This window comes from Diabrotica virgifera, chromosome 3 (genome assembly GCF_917563875.1).
Source record: "Diabrotica virgifera virgifera chromosome 3, PGI_DIABVI_V3a".
Lineage (NCBI taxonomy): Eukaryota > Metazoa > Arthropoda > Insecta > Coleoptera > Chrysomelidae > Diabrotica > Diabrotica virgifera.
The window spans coordinates 231,285,720-231,304,042 of record NC_065445.1 but is presented as its reverse complement, the minus strand read 5'-3'; the positions used below and the strand labels follow the sequence as shown (position 1 = coordinate 231,304,042).

General features: G+C 32.9%; 1 protein-coding gene across 1 annotated transcript in view; it reads right to left on the bottom strand.

The window, feature by feature from the left end:
• LOC126881585 (uncharacterized) overlaps positions 1-17,965 on the bottom strand; it is a 72,647-nt gene extending 54,682 nt beyond the window's left edge. Inside the window, exon 1 of the mRNA XM_050645944.1 lies at positions 17,713-17,965. Within this exon, the coding sequence (XP_050501901.1) occupies positions 17,713-17,758 (46 nt within the window). The 5' untranslated portion in view covers positions 17,759-17,965. The remainder of the gene's footprint in view (positions 1-17,712) is intronic.
• Positions 17,966-18,323: the final 358 nt, after the last annotated feature.

Sequence of the window (18,323 nt, the reverse complement as noted above, 5' to 3'; positions counted from 1 at the left end):
AGTAAATTTTGTAGAATTTCCCGAAAGTAGTTATTATGATGGTAGGAATATTTTTGAAAGTATGAGTGGGTGTTTCGAATGAAAAAACAATGGGGAAGAAGAAATGTCTCTGATTGGTTTGGCAATTTGGAATGGGAAGGAGAGAAGGTTGAATTTTCAGATAGTTTTGAAAAGAGGGATTATTGTGTTACCGGCATCCGAAAGGAGCAGTCAAAAGTTTTCGTGAGTAGTTCAGAAGCAAGTACTAGTGTTTTGTTTTGATAGTGAGAGTAGCTGAAAAGTGGAACGAGAGACAAATCAAATCGAGAAGAAATACCTCTTTGATTCTGTAAAGTCCAAGAGAGTAAGTTACAAGAATTATCATTATTAAAATTATTTGTGACACCAAGTAAAAAAGATACTTGGGTCTCAGGAGATTATTGTTGAGAGAAAGAGAGGAGAGAGTTTTGGAGTTTATTGAACGAGTGCTGGCAAAAAAGAGGCCTGGCTTGTGTTTTTGGAGAAATAGTTGCTGGTATCCTGCTGGATTGTTTGCTGAGAACGGAGAGGGCTTTGATTGGTAGCCTAACATAATCAACAAGGAAGAGCTGTTTGGGTAAAGAGGAGACATCATTGTGTGTGAATCAAAAAGGTCAGTCAATAACCTATGTGATAGATTTTTTTTATAATCAGAAGTTAATTTTTTTACGTAAAAGCATATGAATTTAAGATTCCAACATTTCAAAAATTTAATAGGTAATTTTGCGAATACCAAATTTGTTTGGTTAGCTGGGTTTATTAAGGGTATCAAGAACAAAGCGATAAATATTAGTTTGAATTAGATTAATTTATATGGTAAAAGTTTCTTTTGGACAGTTATGCCAACAAGATTTAATTGATAAATTTATAGAGCATTGCTTTTGATAATAAAGGTATTTGTATGTGTTTATTTATGATTTTTCTATTTATTTCCTTTTCCTATTTTATCCCGATAAGGATCAACTAAGAGATACTGAAGCCACGAGAAAGAATATGTATAACCTAAGAGGATTTAATTAAATTTTTTTGACAAAAGGCACCCTGAGATTTTTTCTTAATATTTTTATGTATGATTTGCGTTAATTCAATAATTGATCAAATAAATAATAATTAATATAAAAGTAATATAAAGCAGATCATAACAATACATACATATCCACAAACATTTTCCCCTTTTTAAATAAAAATTGAGTCATACTTCTGAGCTCGGTAACTTTTGATTGGTATAACTGATTTTCAAAATTAGACATGCGTTGGAAAGGTAGTGATCAGTACTATCAGAAGCCGTAAAGGTCGGACTTAAATTTTTGAAATTTTTGGAGTTGACTTATGGATGGGCGAGTCTTTTCCTAAACTTTAAGATGGGATTTGGCCCAATTTTCAATTCAGTCAGATTTAGACAATCGAAAATTTCGTGTATATATAGTGTCGCATGTAGGGGTATTGTGCGCCACTGACGAGAACTGCAGTTCTCTGGTAAAAGTTTAAAACACAGTAGTTATACAGTTATAACGAGGCATGAATAGGAACAAATGCATGAACGATGGAAAAATTTTTCTTTTTGCTGATGATACCAGTATCACTTGGAGCAACTCAACTATTGCAACTTTTCATGCAACTATAACTTCTGATCTTCTTACGATAAAAACCTGGTCTGACTCTAATTTACTCTCCTTTAACGTGGATAAAACGGTAGCATTATCATATAAAGGTGCTCTTCAACCCCTGCTTGTGAATAGCAGCCAGATCTCTACCATTGATTCTGTAAAATTTCTTGGTATTCTTTTAGACAGCAACCTCAAATGGTCCCTTCATATCGATTTGTTAAGTAAGAAACTCGCCTCGGCCTGCTATGCCATAAGATCTGTTTCGAAGGAACTCAATTTAGCATCTTCTAAAATAACATATTTTTCTTTATTCGAGTCTCATCTTCGATATGGTCTTCCTTTTTGGGGGTCTAGTACAGCTGCCCAATTTGATGTTATTTTCAAATTACAAAAAAGAGCAATAAGATATCTGTTTGGCCTCAGAAGAACAACCCATTGCAGAAGTTACTTTAAAGATCACGAAATTTTAACCCTTCCATCTTTGTATATTTTAGAAACTGTTTGCTTAATTCGTAAACACATGCATGTCTTTCCAGCAAGGCCTCATCATGACTACTCCACCAGAAATTCAACTTTTGATGTCTATTTACCGATCCCGTCTTCTGAGTTAGTAAAGAAATCTATACTATATTCCCCAAAAAAACTATACAACCATCTCCCTTTACAACTCAAATCTGCAACATCCTTTCTCAAGTTCCGTAAAATGACAAAAGCTCATTTATCTAAAAGACCATATTATTCAGTAGAAGAGTTTCTTAATGACTAACTAAGAAATCACAGTAATGTACAAGTAACTAAAGTGTATTTATCTATATTTGGGTGTCTCAAACAAGCAGCTTAAACTTATTAGTTCCTTTGTTTGTGTTTTATTATATTATGTTGTATGTTCAATTTTGCAATTTATAGTAATTTTGCAATATATTGGTTTTTGTTTTTTACTTCACTTTTTTAACTTGTTTATATTTTTTTTATTGACGATTTATCTAATTTTATAAAATTGTATTTGTTATTGTTATGTATATCTTTTTCGTGAATCTATGTTAAGCTTTGTCCATAAAATTGTATAATTTTCAGTGACAATAAAGCATATTTCTATTCTATTCTATTCTATTCTATTCTATTCTATTCTATTCTATTCTAACAAACTCTTATTTTAAGGGTTGTATGAGCATATCTTACTAAAAAAATAGAATACAAGAAATCTGTTTTCCTTTCTTGACATTGTTTTAATTATATTTTGTCTTCTTCATTCACATACTAAATTGGAAGAATTTCTATCAAATCTTATATTAATAATTGAATGTTGAATGTTGAAACATGAAAGAAACGCTTAAATGTTATTATTGGATATTAGGTACCTACTCAACATTATGTTGAGAAATATACATGTAACATATTATACATAAAAATATACTTTTAGTTTTATTTTTATTATCGTATTCTCTAATTACTGTAATTTATAGCACATTAACTTAATATTTAATTACTTTTTTCAAGTGACGTTCCCCACATTTGTACTAATGATGGGAAATTTGTTCTATAATTACACCCAGAATAATTTTTATGACTCTCATACCTACTAGAGATCTAAATTTCTTGTGGATAAATGAGACCTTTTAACCCCATTAAAGTTTAACAGAAAAGAAGCTTAGCATAATAGGATCCTCAAAAGATTTATTGGAATAATCCTGAAAGTCAGTGAAGTTAATGAAATATTTTGGGCAATAGTTTTTAATTAGAATTAATGCAACGGTTCGTTGCATAGTTTTTTTTATAAATATATTAGTATTTTATGTTTCATAGAATTTTCCATAGAAAAATAAAAGCGCGTCGTCTTAAATGTATCGTGAGTTTAAAGCTTTTTTTCTTTAGAACCGTTGATTGGATTTCGATTTGTATTTCATATTCTAGTTCAACAGACACCAATAAAGCACAAAAAGACCTAAAAAATTGATAATGGCAGAAAAAATGTAAATTTTCAGGAATATGTACTTACAAAAACTAGATGCAACCCAAGCCACTGACTACTCATTATGGAAAGCTACAAGGACGTTATGAAGAAATTACTTTTAATGGGAAATAAGCCACAATTTTACCAAAAAAATGATTTTATTAACGTTTCGAAGCCCAAATCGGGTTTCGTTGTCAAAATACAAAACACTACTAAAATAATAAGAAAAAATGTTGTTGCTAAGTAAAAAAAATTCGGTGCCACTTCGGTATGCGGTCTACCGTCTAATATGTGGTCTACGGCAATTTAGCTGATCCGGCATGCGGTCTATGTACAAAAACAAATTAGAGAAACTATTACAAACATTACTATTTTATTATTACTAACAGCTTCACTGTTCAATTGGTAATTATACAAAGAGTCTACATTCTACCACATCCAATACTATCTTAATATTAAATATCATGCAACCGCAGTAAATATCGGTTTTTGCCTGAAAGGAGGAAGACCTAACCCTTCGGTCCAAACTAGTGTTGCCAGGTCCGATTTGTTTTTAATCGGTACATAAGCAAAAACAGATCGGGATTTACGGTTGTAGATCGGGACAAATAAACAACAATGACCGTTTTGGAGTGCAATTTTCAGAGTCAACTCCGAATTGCATGAAAATCTGGTTTTAGGTTCTACTTACTGTCTACATCAAAGTTGAACTTGTGCCGTTGGTTGCTTTTACTTGGGGGGTGACAGTTACAGTTACCCCTGCTCGGGGGTAAAAAACGCACGTTTAAAGTAAGTCCCAAAATGGATTAACTGACTAACTCTAAAAAACTTTTGTTCTTTATAATTTTTAAACTAAGTCAATACTTTTCGAGTAATTTTATCGAAAAAAATATTTTTAGAAAAAATGTAGCTTTTAAAAAAGCAAAATAATTGTATGTTCAGAAAGTCTATAAAACCAGTAAAAGCAAAGTTGTAGCTCATCAAAAATACGTTTTTATTCGTCAAATTCCAAATCGAATTTTTCAACTTGAAATAACCAAAAAATTAAGCAATTTTCGGGCAAAACCTATTAAAAATTTTTAAAGTGTTTAAAAAAATCTTTAATTTTGTTGTATATGAAAGTCTCTAGCAGTCTTAAAACTAAGCGAGTTACGCTCAAATTAAAGTTGGCTCCTTTTTTTGGTAAAAAAAAAAAATCGTGAAAATCTCCCCCTATTTAGCACCGTAAATAAAATTAATCGTTCCCCTTTACCATTTACTTTATATGTGTATTGTTTATACGATCTGTAAGGTTTACCGGTGGGAGTGCTTAGTTTTGAAAAAAAAATGGTTTTATAGTAAAAATAAATTTTCCTCAAATATTGGAAAATGCCCTTTTTTCAAAATAATTTAAAGAGTATTAGGGATATTAAAAATCTCAAGGAGTAAAAAATAGGTAGGTTTTGCTTTTATCAATATGATAGATTCATTTTGTTTTTCTGTAAAACAAAAATTGGTTAAAATTGGTTGTTCATATTTTGCATACATCGTGATTAGTGACTTGTTTAGGCCCTTTCAATCATGTAAAAAATATATAATAAGTAAAGTAAATTGTTTGTAAAGCGGTAACGATTAATTTCATTTGGGGTGCTAAATAGGGGAGATTTTCACGATTTTTTACCCAAAAAAAGGAGTCAACTTGATTTTGAGTATAAATCGCTTAGTTTTGATGTTCGAAACTTTTTTAAAACATAAAAATAAAGCTTTATTAGAAAAGTTTTAATTGGTTTTCCCGAAAAGGGCTTCATTTCTTGGTTATTTCACGTTGAAATATTTTTGGAATTTGACGAATAAGAACGTATTTTTCATGAGCTACAACTTTACTTTTGCTGGTTCTATAGACTTTACGAGTTCACATTTTTGTTCATTTTTTTATATTACGCTACATTTTTGCTAAGAATATTTTTTTCGATCAAATACTTACTTTTTGAGTTATTTGTGAAAATCTTCTGAAAACATGATTTTTTTGTCGAAAAATAAACATTTTCAATCGTAAACAACTCTGTAAAGAGTAGAGTAAAAAATTCTGTAGAACTAAAATTGCTTAGAATTAGTCAATTTTTCCAACTCCGGACTTATTTTAAACGCGCGGTTTTTCACCCTCAAATACCTATCGGGGGGTGACTGTCACCCCCCGAGTAAAAGCAACTAATGGCGCACAAGCCGTCCAAATTTTCATGCAATTCGGAGTTGATCGTGAAAATTACACGGTATCGCCGTATTTTCCGTTCATTTACTGGACTACAAGGTGTTTCTAGAATCTGTATTTAATCCTACGTAATAATAATAATCGGACGAAATTACAAAAAAAATCGTAGATTTAGTAAATTATTTATTTTTTATTAAAATTATATTGTTCATTCGATTTTGCCGCTTTTAGGAGTGCCTTGTTTTTATAACATATTTATAAAATTCACTGCAAGTCCTCCTGAAATTGGTTTTCGTGGGTGAAAATCGGGACACTTAGTGTCCCGATCAGGTAAAAATCGGTACGCGGCCCCAGACCCCTGAAAATCGGGACGTCCCGCGCAAATCGGGACACCTGGTAACGCTAGTCCAAACCCAACTTACGGGTATTAGAGTGAGAGAACCGCAGGGCAGGAGGTATTTGACCGCTGCGCGCAATCACAACCCACCCTTTTTATTATCACTAAACGGTCTTTTCAGCGTTTTAAATTAACACTCAAGGCCCATTTCGTTAATTCAAGTTTATATAGGCAACCCAAATTACACGCCGCTAATCCTCGGTTCGGGATTTAGACAAAATAACACGTGAAGTGTGAAGTAAAGCACAAGTATGACAAGTAAAGTATAAATATAATAAAAAGTTTGTAATAGTTTCTCTAATTTGTTTTTGTACGTAGACCGCATGACGAATCAGCTAAACTGCCGTAGATCGCATATCAGACGGTAGACCGCATACCAAACTAGAAACTCTGCCGTAGACCGCATACCGAAGTAGCACCAAAAATTCTTCTAAAAATTTATTTAATCTGACTCATTTATATTGGTAATTCAGACGTAGATTATACATTTTAAAGTAGACGACTTTAAAATGATATGGCCAATATTTATGAGTTGCGTTCCTGGGACGACTTTACTAAAAGATAGTTCATTCGATTACATGAAATCAATCCCAACTCAAGAATATTCGTCACAAAAAAAAATCATAACATTTGATCTGTCTTTAAAAAATTTTACTGTCATCGTTGCATTTGGTTGTCTTTTTAAAGACAGATAAAATGCTATGATTTTTTTTTGTTTTTTTTTGTGACGGATATTCTTGAGTTGGGATTGATTTCATGTAATCGAATGAACTATCTTTTAGTAAAGTCGTCCCAGGAACGCAACTCATAAATATTGGCGATATAATTTTAAAGTCTTCTACTTTAAAATGTATAATATATGTCTGAATTGCCAATATAAATGAGTCAGATTAAATAAATTATTAGAAGAATTTTTTTACTTAGCAACAACATTTTTTTTTATTTTTTTTTATTTTAGCGGTGTTTTTTATTTTGACAACGAAACCTGATTTGGGCTTCGAAACGTTAATAAAATCATTTTTTTGGTAAAATTGTGGCTTATTTCCCAGTAAAAGTAATTTATTATAAAAATGCCACAAGAAAATAGCTTCAGAACGACCTTATGAAGGCAGAACTATGCAATCCCACTACTAAGAACAGAAATAGGAACATGGACGACAATTGCACTAGAAAAAGACGAAACATTTGCGACACACCTCAAAAAAGTTTTTACACTAAATGATGGAAAATACTCACTACAGTCTAAAGAAGAAATTATTTCAATATTCACAAAACCTTATCAACTAGACATTTCCCAAAAAAATATTCACAAAAAATTAAATATACAATACAACATCTATCCAAAAAAGGTCAGTAATACGACCTTATTACAGGAAATACCCTTCAATCGACTCCCAAAGAAAGGCTTCCAATTTCTGACCCAGATATTTAACTCTATAATGAGATTAGGTCATTTCCCATCACAATGAAAACTAGCACAAATAACAATGATACTAGAGCCAGGAAAAAACCGAAAATGTACAGACCTACCGTTTTATTAGTCTTCTTCCAGTGGTATCCAAAGTTTTTGAAAACTCTGTAACTCTGTAAGGAGCCACATTTTATTTAAGTGTTTTAGGTTACATCTTCGTATTTTGTGCTAAGGTTTCTCCAGTTACTATATGGACAATTATTAATGAAACACCCTGTATAATACCATGACAAGAAGTATCCTCACTTATGGGTATGAAAATTGAACAATAAATAAGAAAACCAAAAACAAAATAAGAGCAACAGAAATGGAATTCCTAAGGAGAATCTGTAGAGTAACAGGAACAGATAGAATAAATAACATAGAGATTAAGAGAAGAATGGGAGTGAACTCAGACATACTAGACTACATCGAACAGAAGAGATTAACCTGGTACGGACATGTCAGAAGATTGGATGTCAGAGACCAAAATCGTTGGATAAACCGAATAACAGAGTGGAGCCCGATAGGAAAAAGGAAGAGAGGCAGACCCCGAAGATCTTTCAGAGATGAAGTGCGCGAAGCAATGGAGAGAAGAAATCTACAGGAAGGGGACTGGCAAGACAGAAGAGCTGGAGAGAACGGTTGAGTGAAGGAATACAGTGAAAACTGTGGAAATTCGTATAATCGGTAAATTAGTAAATAATTTCTAAATAGTTGATAATTACTAAATAGTTAGTAATTTTGCCAACTTTGGCAAAATTGGCCAAAAACAAAAAAATTACCTACTAAAATCACTAGCCAGTTGTGTCTGAGTTTAGCGAACGAACTATATATATTATATATACAGTTTAAAGGCGAAAAAAAGAAATTAGGCACTAAAAATCTTATGCTGATTAAAGCTATACTGGGGCAATGCTCAAGCATTCATATTATGCTGGACTGAGGAGGCGGAAAAAACAAAATTGGAAAACATTAAACATTACATGGACTGGCAAATAATTACTATTTTCTTAAAGAATTCTACACTCAGAATGAGGGTAATAAATAGACATAAAAATTTAACTACAGAAACACACTGATGTACAACGAGTATTAAATTAAAATTGAAGTAAAAATTGAATTTATGCGCTGTTTACAGAAACTAAAAAAAAAATAAAACTAAGCCAACTTCAAATATAATAACTGATGAAACAATTGAAAAAACGCAAACGATGGATTTGCGATCCATTGCAAAAACGCAATGGATCGCAAATCCCCCCAAAAAAGAGGTACTTTTAATTATTGTAAAACAAATTCTTATACAAAAAAATAACAAATAACAGAATACCCTACGATTGAAATTGTTACATTCGTTCAAGGAAACTCCTTAACAATTATGGAAGAGAACAAATTTATTAAATGTAATACTGAAATTATAAACAATAATAATAATATGTTGCGAATAAATCATGCAAGAAGAAAAAGTGTTTCGAACCGGGAAATTTCATTCACGGATGCAGTTTTCTTAATAAGCAGATTAAATATAAATAAGTACCACATTACTAGAATTGGCGGTTTCAGTGGCTTAACATACTGGTGGGCTCGAGTTCGAATCCCGGCATTGGCACCAGAAATTTTTCAATTTCTAATTTAACTGAGCCGATACCATGCTTCGGAGGGCACATAAGTGGTCTCTAAGTCATGTTAGGGGTGACGCGTTGGTTGGTAAATCCATTATGGTACAGAATATCCAAAAAAGTTATTTAGAAAAAATATAGCCAACGATATTTTCCAGGCTTGGCTAATATGCCGAATTCTGCAGGGTGATTAATAACTACGTGGCAGAGCAAACATAATGTTTTTTAAATTGAACAGTCTGTATATTTTCGCATATTGAGACTCGTCTCATAATCTCTTTCGTACAAGAAGGGGTTAGGGATATTTTTAACGAGTTATGACCATTTTTATTTTGAAATCGCTATGAAATAAATAAACTATATAAAGAAGGAATAAATAAATAAATATAATATACAAGGTGTTTGGTAAATAATGGGCCATAGCTTAATCTCAGATTCCTGAGCTTAAAATAGGTCGATTTAAGCTAATTTACCTTAGTACGAAAGTTGATAATAACCGAAATACAGGGTGTCAAAGTTAAACTTTTATTTTATTTATTCTTGAATATTTCCTGACAGGAATGGGATAATAACACGACATTTGGTAAGCGGGGGTTTTTTGGGATTATAAACCTAAATTCGTTACCAAAAATGATATATTACTCAGAGGGCGCCACATAATGCTTTCAGCGCTTATTTAATAGATTCATTTTTTTTATTACCCACTCTACATACTTTTTGAATCAAAACTTTTATTCTCTTAATATTTTTATTTAAAAAATGTAAACTACATTCATCTCGCTAAACTCAACCGTTTTCGAGATAAACTCATTTTAAATCTGCAAGGCGACATCATTTTTTGCATAATATCATTATAGTTACGCCCGAAAAATAACTTAAAACCATAAAAATTTTCAAAAATGTATCACAAAGTTCTTCAAATGGAATTTTCTGTAGTAATTGCACAAGAGCTCTAAAATTATTGAATTTTTCCGGAGTGTCACTTTGACAGTTTTAATTTCACGAGCCGAAGGCGAGTGAAATTATTTCAAAGTGTCACGAGGGCAAAAATTATATATTAATTTTAGAGATCGAGTGCAATTTGTTGCGATTATTTCATGAATTAAACTGTTCAAAACCAAAATTTTATTGTAATTTATTTATGTAAGTACAAAAAATTAGTACAATTAAACACACAGTTATTATAAATATTTCACGGTTGAAAGTCATCACTTTTATAATTTTTAAAACATTAATTGTCATTAATGTCACTGAATGTATTTTTTCGTAGCAACGAAGGGCATCTGAGGTAATATACTTGACGACGGGCAATTATCAAAAATTATTGATTTAATTTAGATTTCTGTAGCTTTCTATTGGTCAGAATCTCCTATGAATGAAATAATCGATGCAATGACATAAATATGAGAACTGGCACAATTATTATTTTATGGTTTCAATTTTTTTTTCGGGTCTGCTTCAAGTTCTTCAACTACACCTACAATGAAACCTATTATGCAAAAAAATTATGTTGTATCGCAGATTTAAAATGCGTTTATCTCGAAAACGGTTGAGTTTAGCGGGATAAATGTAGTATACCTTTTTTAAGTAAAAATAATAAAAAAATAAAAGTTTTGATTCAAAAAGTATGTAGAGTGGGGGATAAAAAAATTGAACGTATTAAATGAGCGCTGAAAGACGTATGTGACGCCCTCTGGGTAATACATCATTTTTGGTGACGAATTTAGATTTCTCATCCCAAAACAAATTTCGTATTGTTATCCCATGCCTGTCAGGAAATATTATTCAAGAACAAATAAAATAAAAGTTTAACTTTGACACCTATGTATTGCGGTTATTATCAACTTTCGTACTAAGGTAACTTAGCTTAAATCGACCTATTTTAAGCTCAGGAATCTAAGGTTAAGCTATGGCTTATTCTTTACCAAACACCCTGCGTATAATAAATTAAAAAAAATATGTCTTGATGCGGTATAGTGTTATGGAAGACTCTGTATATTTGTAACTAGGTCTATTTGATAGGTCTGAAAACGTTCTGAATTGGACATATTTTATTCAATCCATTGGGATTTTTTAAGTTTTAATAAATATACCAATTTACATAGAAGTGGTTTTACTTCTTGTTAGAGTTTTTTAACTATATGGTATACAGCCAACCTAGGGAACTTCCCTTTTAGTTTAGATATAACTAACTTTGTTACAAAAAGTAAGCACCCTGTAGAGGATATAAAGAATGGCATATAATAGATCCCTGAAAATTGGAAGGGAACGATTGTCAAATAGGAAAGGGTAATAGAAGACCTAAAACCTAAAGGGAAAGAGAGTTAAAACCGACGTCAAAATATGCAGATGCCTTTGAAGTATATGCCAATAGTAGAAAGGGCAAAAAATAAACAATCTGAAATTATCAACACTTTTAGGAAGAGGTCAACGGACGCTTTATAAGTGGTCAAAGAACGGAGATAAAGGAACTAATAGAACCAAAACACATAGAAAAGGATACATGGATTCACTATCAAAAAAAGCTCTATGCAGAGAAAGAATAAACGAGGCCAGAACAGGAAACACCAGAAGTTACCACATATAGAGAAGTTAATATAGTCTAAGAGCTACTGAACCCTCCGACTAACGGTCGTCCTGTAAGGCTAGAAATTTTTCTAGTGATAATTCATAGCACACCAAGGCTAAAAACCATGACCTGGCAGGCCTCAGCGGTGCACGTGTATCTACCAGGTGAATCGAAAAGTGCAAATTTAGGGGGTAAAATAAACTTTCTCCTGTAAGGTTTAAATTTAAGTATGTGTTTGAGTAAGTCATTTAGAAGAAATGTGTACAATGACAGGCGATTCTGAAGAGCATAAGACCTTGCCAGGCGAGGGGAAAGATTAAGGGTTTTTCCTAAAATTATTCTTTTTGCACCGAACAAATTTTTTTTAGGTTTTTTGAAACATTCCAAATAGAAAACGTCTTCAGTGATTTTTCTCTTAAGTTAATAGTTTTTGTTATATAAGCGATTGAAAATTTTGAAAATTGCGAAATCGGCCATTTTTAACCCTAAATCGGACATTTATCTAAAAATTTCAATGTTGCCAAGATACGTAGATATTCTTTAAACATTGATTGATGAAATGCCGAAGAGTTTTTTGCAATAAAATATCGAAAACCCCTTTGTTTTTTTAATTGGTTATCAAGCAGGTGCGACACTGTAGTATAAGTAAGGACGTTTGAGTTTGCATAAATTCATTATCTCGAGAATGGGCAAATTTCAAGAGAAATCCTCAGACAGGTCGATTTCTATTTTTAAATTAGGACTTTTTGGCATATATATAATACTAGTGGCGTCATCCATCTGAGCGTGATGACGTAATCGATGATTTTTTTAAATGAGAGTAGGGGTTGTGTGATAGCTCATTTGAAAGTTTATTGAATTTTCTATTCACTAATATAAACATTAACATAATTATTTATACAGGGTGTACAAAAATTTTTTTTTATTAAATTAACTTTGATTAAATTTGACAAATAGAAGAAAAATTTTTTTTGTACACCCTGTATAAATAATTATGTTAATGTTTATATTACTGAATAGAGAATTAAATAACCTTTCAAATGAGCCATCACACAACCCCTACTCTTATTTAAAAAAATCATCGAGTACGTCATCACGCCCATATGGATGACGTCACTAGTATTATGTATATGCCAAAAAGTCCTAATTCAAAAATAAAAATCGACGTGTCTGAGGATTTCTCTTGAAATTTGGCCATTCTCGAGATAATGAATTTATGCAAACTCAAACGTCCTCACATATACTACAGTGTCGCACACGCTTGATTAGCAATTAAAAAAACAAAGGGGTTTTCGATATTTTATTGCAAAAAACTCTTCTAGATTTCATCAATCAATGTTTCAAGAATATCTACGTACCTTGGTAACATTGAAATTTTTAGATAAATGTCCGATTTAGGGTTAAAAATGGCCGATTTCTCAATTTTCAAAATTTTCAATCGCTCATATAACAAAAACTATTAACTTAAGAGAAAAATCACTAAAGACGTTTTATGTTTAACATGATTCAAAAAACCTAAAAAAAATTTGTTCGATGCAAAAAGAATAATTTTAGGAAAAACCCCTAATCTTTCCCCTCGCCTGGCAAGGTCTTATGCTCTTCAGAATCGCCTGTCATTGTACACATTTCTTCTAAATGACTTACTCAAACACATACTTAAATTTAAACCTTACAGGAGAAAGTTTATTTTACCCCCTAAATTTGCACTTTTCGATTCACCTGGTAGATACACGTGCACCGCTGAGGCCTGCCAGGTCATGGTTTTTAGCCTTGGTGTGCTATGAATTATCACTAGAAAAATTTTTAGCCTTACAGGACGACCGTTAGTCGGAGGGTTCACTAGCTCTTAGACTAATATAAGTACACGTGAATTTCGAAAAACACTTGAAAGGCTGTAGAACAGAAAAGCTGCAGGTTAAGACGGAATACCAAACGTATTACTGAAATAGTGTAGAGCAGCAATGACAGAACAATTAACAACATTAATTAACAAAATTATAAAACACAATAAAATACCGGGAGAATAAAGAACGAGGGAACTAATTATTCTACTATTAAAAAAGGAGATGAAAACTGATAGAAAACTACAAATGCTAAAGTATAATAGACCAGCATTTCTATGTCCGATTTACTTGAAGAAAGCATTTGACAGAATAAAATTCGAAGATGTAATCCATCTTCTGTTTAATATATAAGCTCCCCTAGATATCATAAAAATTATTGAAACCATCTATCAAAACAACCAAATAGAGGTCAGAATAGATGGTCAACTTACAGAACTTATACATAGGCAGCGGGATACAACAAGGGACTCGTTGAGCCCTATGCTCTTTAGTTTAATCATAGATGAAATCATCAAAAGCGTCAACAAAAGAAGAGGATACAGAATGGGAAAGAAAGAAGTAAAAAGACTCTGCTACGCAGACGACGCAATATTGATAACCCAAGATGAAGATGGTCTGCAAAGATTAGTCCACAGATTTAACATAAGAGCAAAAGAATTCAATATGACAGTTTCATCTCAGAAAATTAAAACAACAATAATCATTAAAAGAACCAATCAGATGTAGAATAGAAATTGATGGCATCAGTATTAATCAAGTACTTGAAATAAAATACCTTGGAATTACACTGTTCAGCTACGGAGCTACAAAAAAGAAGATATAACTATCATTATGGGTGACTTCAATGCGAAAATTGGTAAAGGGAGAAGCGGTGAATTCATAGGTGATTTTGGTTTAGGACAGAGAAATGAAAGGGGAGACAGATTAAAACTGTTTGTAGAAGAAGAAGAATTTACAATACTAAACACGTTCTTCAAACTACCACCAAGACGCTTGTACACCTGGGTCTCCCCGCAAGATCAACCAGGAAACGTAATACGGAATCAAATTGACTACATAATGGTGAACAAGAGATTCCGTAATGGATGCCTATCGGTTAAGGGTTACCCCGGTGCTGACGTATCATCAGATCATGTTCCTGTTGTTGGTAAATTTAGGTTTAGATTCAAGAAGGTTGCAAAAAAGAACAGCAACAAAAAGTGCGATATGAGAATACTAAAAGATAAGAAAACAAAAGAGACAGTCGCACAGATTCTTTCAGAGAAGCTAATTAATATGGAGCAAACATATAATGCCGAAGAATCACTCCAAAATATATGTGAAACCTTTAACAACATCAGAGAAGAACATCTAATAGAAAAGAAAGAGATGAGAAAAAGTTGGATGAACGACAATATACTACAACTTATGGAAGAAAGAATAAAATCAAAAAACAACAAAATAATGTACAACACGATTCAGAGACAAATAAGAACTGAAATAAGAAAGGCCAAAGAAAATTGGTTAAAATCACAGTGTGAAGAGATAGAGTCGTTAGAGCAAAAACATGATACGTTTAACATGCATAAAAAGGTGAAACAAGCAGCTGGTCTTCAGAAATCCAACACAGCTAGCAAATTGCGAAACCAACAGGGGAATATCATCACAGACAGAAATCAAGAAATCTGCATATGGACAAAATACATACAGGAACTTTTTGATGATACTAGATCCGAACAACCTCCATCCTACATATGTGATGACCACTTACCAATCACATCAGGTGAAGTGGAAAGAGCAATATCACAACTAAAAGATGGCAAAGCTCCTGGACCTGACAATGCATATGCTGAACTCATAAAACTATTTGACACCGACGGTACTCAACGCCTAACCAAAATATTTAACGACATATATTTAGGTGGAGTAATACCAAAAGCATGGTTGAAGTCGACGTTTGTTGCTTTACCAAAGAAAACAAAGTCCGTATCCTGCAGTGATTTCCGAACCATCAGCTTAATGAGCCATATTTTAAAGCTATTTCTAAAAATTATACATCAAAGGATATATAGACTGTGCGAAGAAAAAATCAGCCGAACACAGTTTGGTTTTCGAAATGCAGTGGGTACAAGAGAGGCTCTATTTAGTATACAAGTGCTATTTCAACGATGTAGAGACGTGAATTGCGATATTTATGCATGTTTCATTGATTACCATAAAGCGTTCGATACAGTAAAGCACGACAAGCTGATGGAGATATTAACCAATATTGGAATAAACACCTGTGATTTAAGGATTATCAGCAATCTGTACTGGAATCAAACATCATCTATCCGGACAGAGGCAGGAGAATCCGACGATATCAAAATCAAACGTGGGGTCCGTCAGGGATGTATACTATCCCCACTGCTGTTTAACATCTACTCTGAGGAAATCTTTCAAGAAGCATTGGATGATGTTGAAGCCGGAATTAGAATTAACGGAGAATGTATCAATAACATAAGATACGCAGACGACACTGTGGTATTCGCTGACAGTTCTGAAGCCCTACAGGAGTTAATGAGCAGAATCGCAGAAGTCAGTCAGAGATACGGACTTTCACTAAACACTAAGAAAACCAAATGTATGATGATCTCTAAGAATGAACAGCAATTTGGACGAATCAGTGTGAATGGTCATCAAATAGAAAGAGTAAAAACATACATCTACCTTGGTACGAACGTCAATGAAAATTGGGACCATTCTATAGAAATCAAATGTAGGATAGAGAAAGCAAGATCTGCATTTCAAAAAATGGCAAAGTTGTTCAAATGTCATGATTTGTCGATACCCATAAAAGTCAGATTACTACGATGTTATATATTTCCTATACTGTTGTACCTAGTTGAGTCGTGGACTCTCACAGACGCCACCTGCAAGAAAATTGAGGCTTTTGAGATGTGGCTTTATCGTCGAATCCTGAAGATATCTTATACCGACCACATTACTAATGAGGGTGTTTTGCTGAGAATGAAAAAAGAAAAAGAGCTGTTAATCAAAATAAAAACAGCCAAAATCGAATACCTCGGTCACATCATGAGGAACAGTGAGAGATATGGACTGCTGCAAGTGGTCTTGCAGGGAAAAGTAGAGGGAAAGCGAGGACCAGGAAGGCGAAGGATTTCCTGGCTGAAAAATCTACGAACGTGGTTCAACACAACCACTACAAAGAAGCTACGGAGACCTGGACAAAGAAGTGAGAAATGAAATACAAAAGCAAATATACTGGCAGGATGCCTTAATAACACTATATGGCAAAACCGACATATTATCACTGAGATGAAGGCAAGAATTTATAAAGCCAGTGTAAGACCAATAATGACATCATATGCATTAGAAACAATACCCGATATAAAGACTACTGGAAACGGCAGAGATGAGAGTACTGAGAAGAATTATAGGAAATACGCTGAGGTATCTAAAGAGGAGTGAAGATATTACTAGAAAATATCACGTACAGCGTATAAACGAATGGGCACTATATAGAAAAAAAGAATGGAATATCCACATAAACAGAATGGGGGAGACATGTGTGGTCAAAATACCACGAGATAAATCACTAATTGGTAGAAGAAGTATCGACCAATCACGCAAAAAATAGAGTGACAACCTTCCATAGAGGTATCAATCCGCCAATGAACAATCAGAATTGCTTATAAAGAGGAAGGAGAAGAAGAAGAAGAAGAAGAAGAAGAAGAAGATAAGGTAAAATTAGAATATTTTAGTGATTTTAAGAGATAAACAACTATGAACTATTGGAATACATAATTATTAAATGTAAACGTAGTTGAGATAGAAAAGAAGCTCGTAGCAATAAAATTTACGTCAATTATAATACAATTAACACCAGATCACTATTCAGAGCAGCAGTAGAAAAAACGAAGATCATCCACTTATATTTCAACGTCATAGGAGAAGAAGATTGTATTGCAATAGTGTAGTAGAAAAAAAAATTTTTACCAAAATATCTTTTCTACACGTACCTATCCTATCATAAAGCAAATTTATCGCGTAAGAACAATGCAATCTATTTTTTCAGAGCAACCATTACCTAATAAGCAACACAGTAACACAGATACAATCACTGTCACTTTCATGATCCGTAGCCCCGCCAAGCCGCTAGTTCTTTAATAACTGATTTCACTTTCGACCAAATCGTGTAACTGCCCGTAATATTTTCCTAATCACATTCACAAATTCGCTGGTAAATACGACCACTGGCGCATCGTCACATTTGAAACGAAACTGAATTCAAAATAATTCTAAATCGTCGTGTCGAGGCCGGGCAAAATAACAAGAAGCAAATGATTTCAACTTTCCCTTATTCTTTAGTCAATGTGAGTATGTGTAAGTATTGATAGCTGAGTCGTCAGGTCCGGCTTGATGTTTTCATTTCTTCTTCTTTAAGTTCCGGGAAATCATTCTGGCAATAGTAATTTAGTTGGTTACGTGCCTGAATAGTTCAATTGAACTGCATCTAAAAGCGTTTACGATTACGTAGTCACGAGATTTTACATCTTCCTAAGCTTCTTCTGACTCTGATTTTGCCCTGAATTATATTCTTTGATAATTCGTATTTATCATACTCACCTCGTACACTTTTTAACATATACAGCGATCAGGCTTCGAAAAGATGGTAGGTACAGAAAATTTGGAACAATG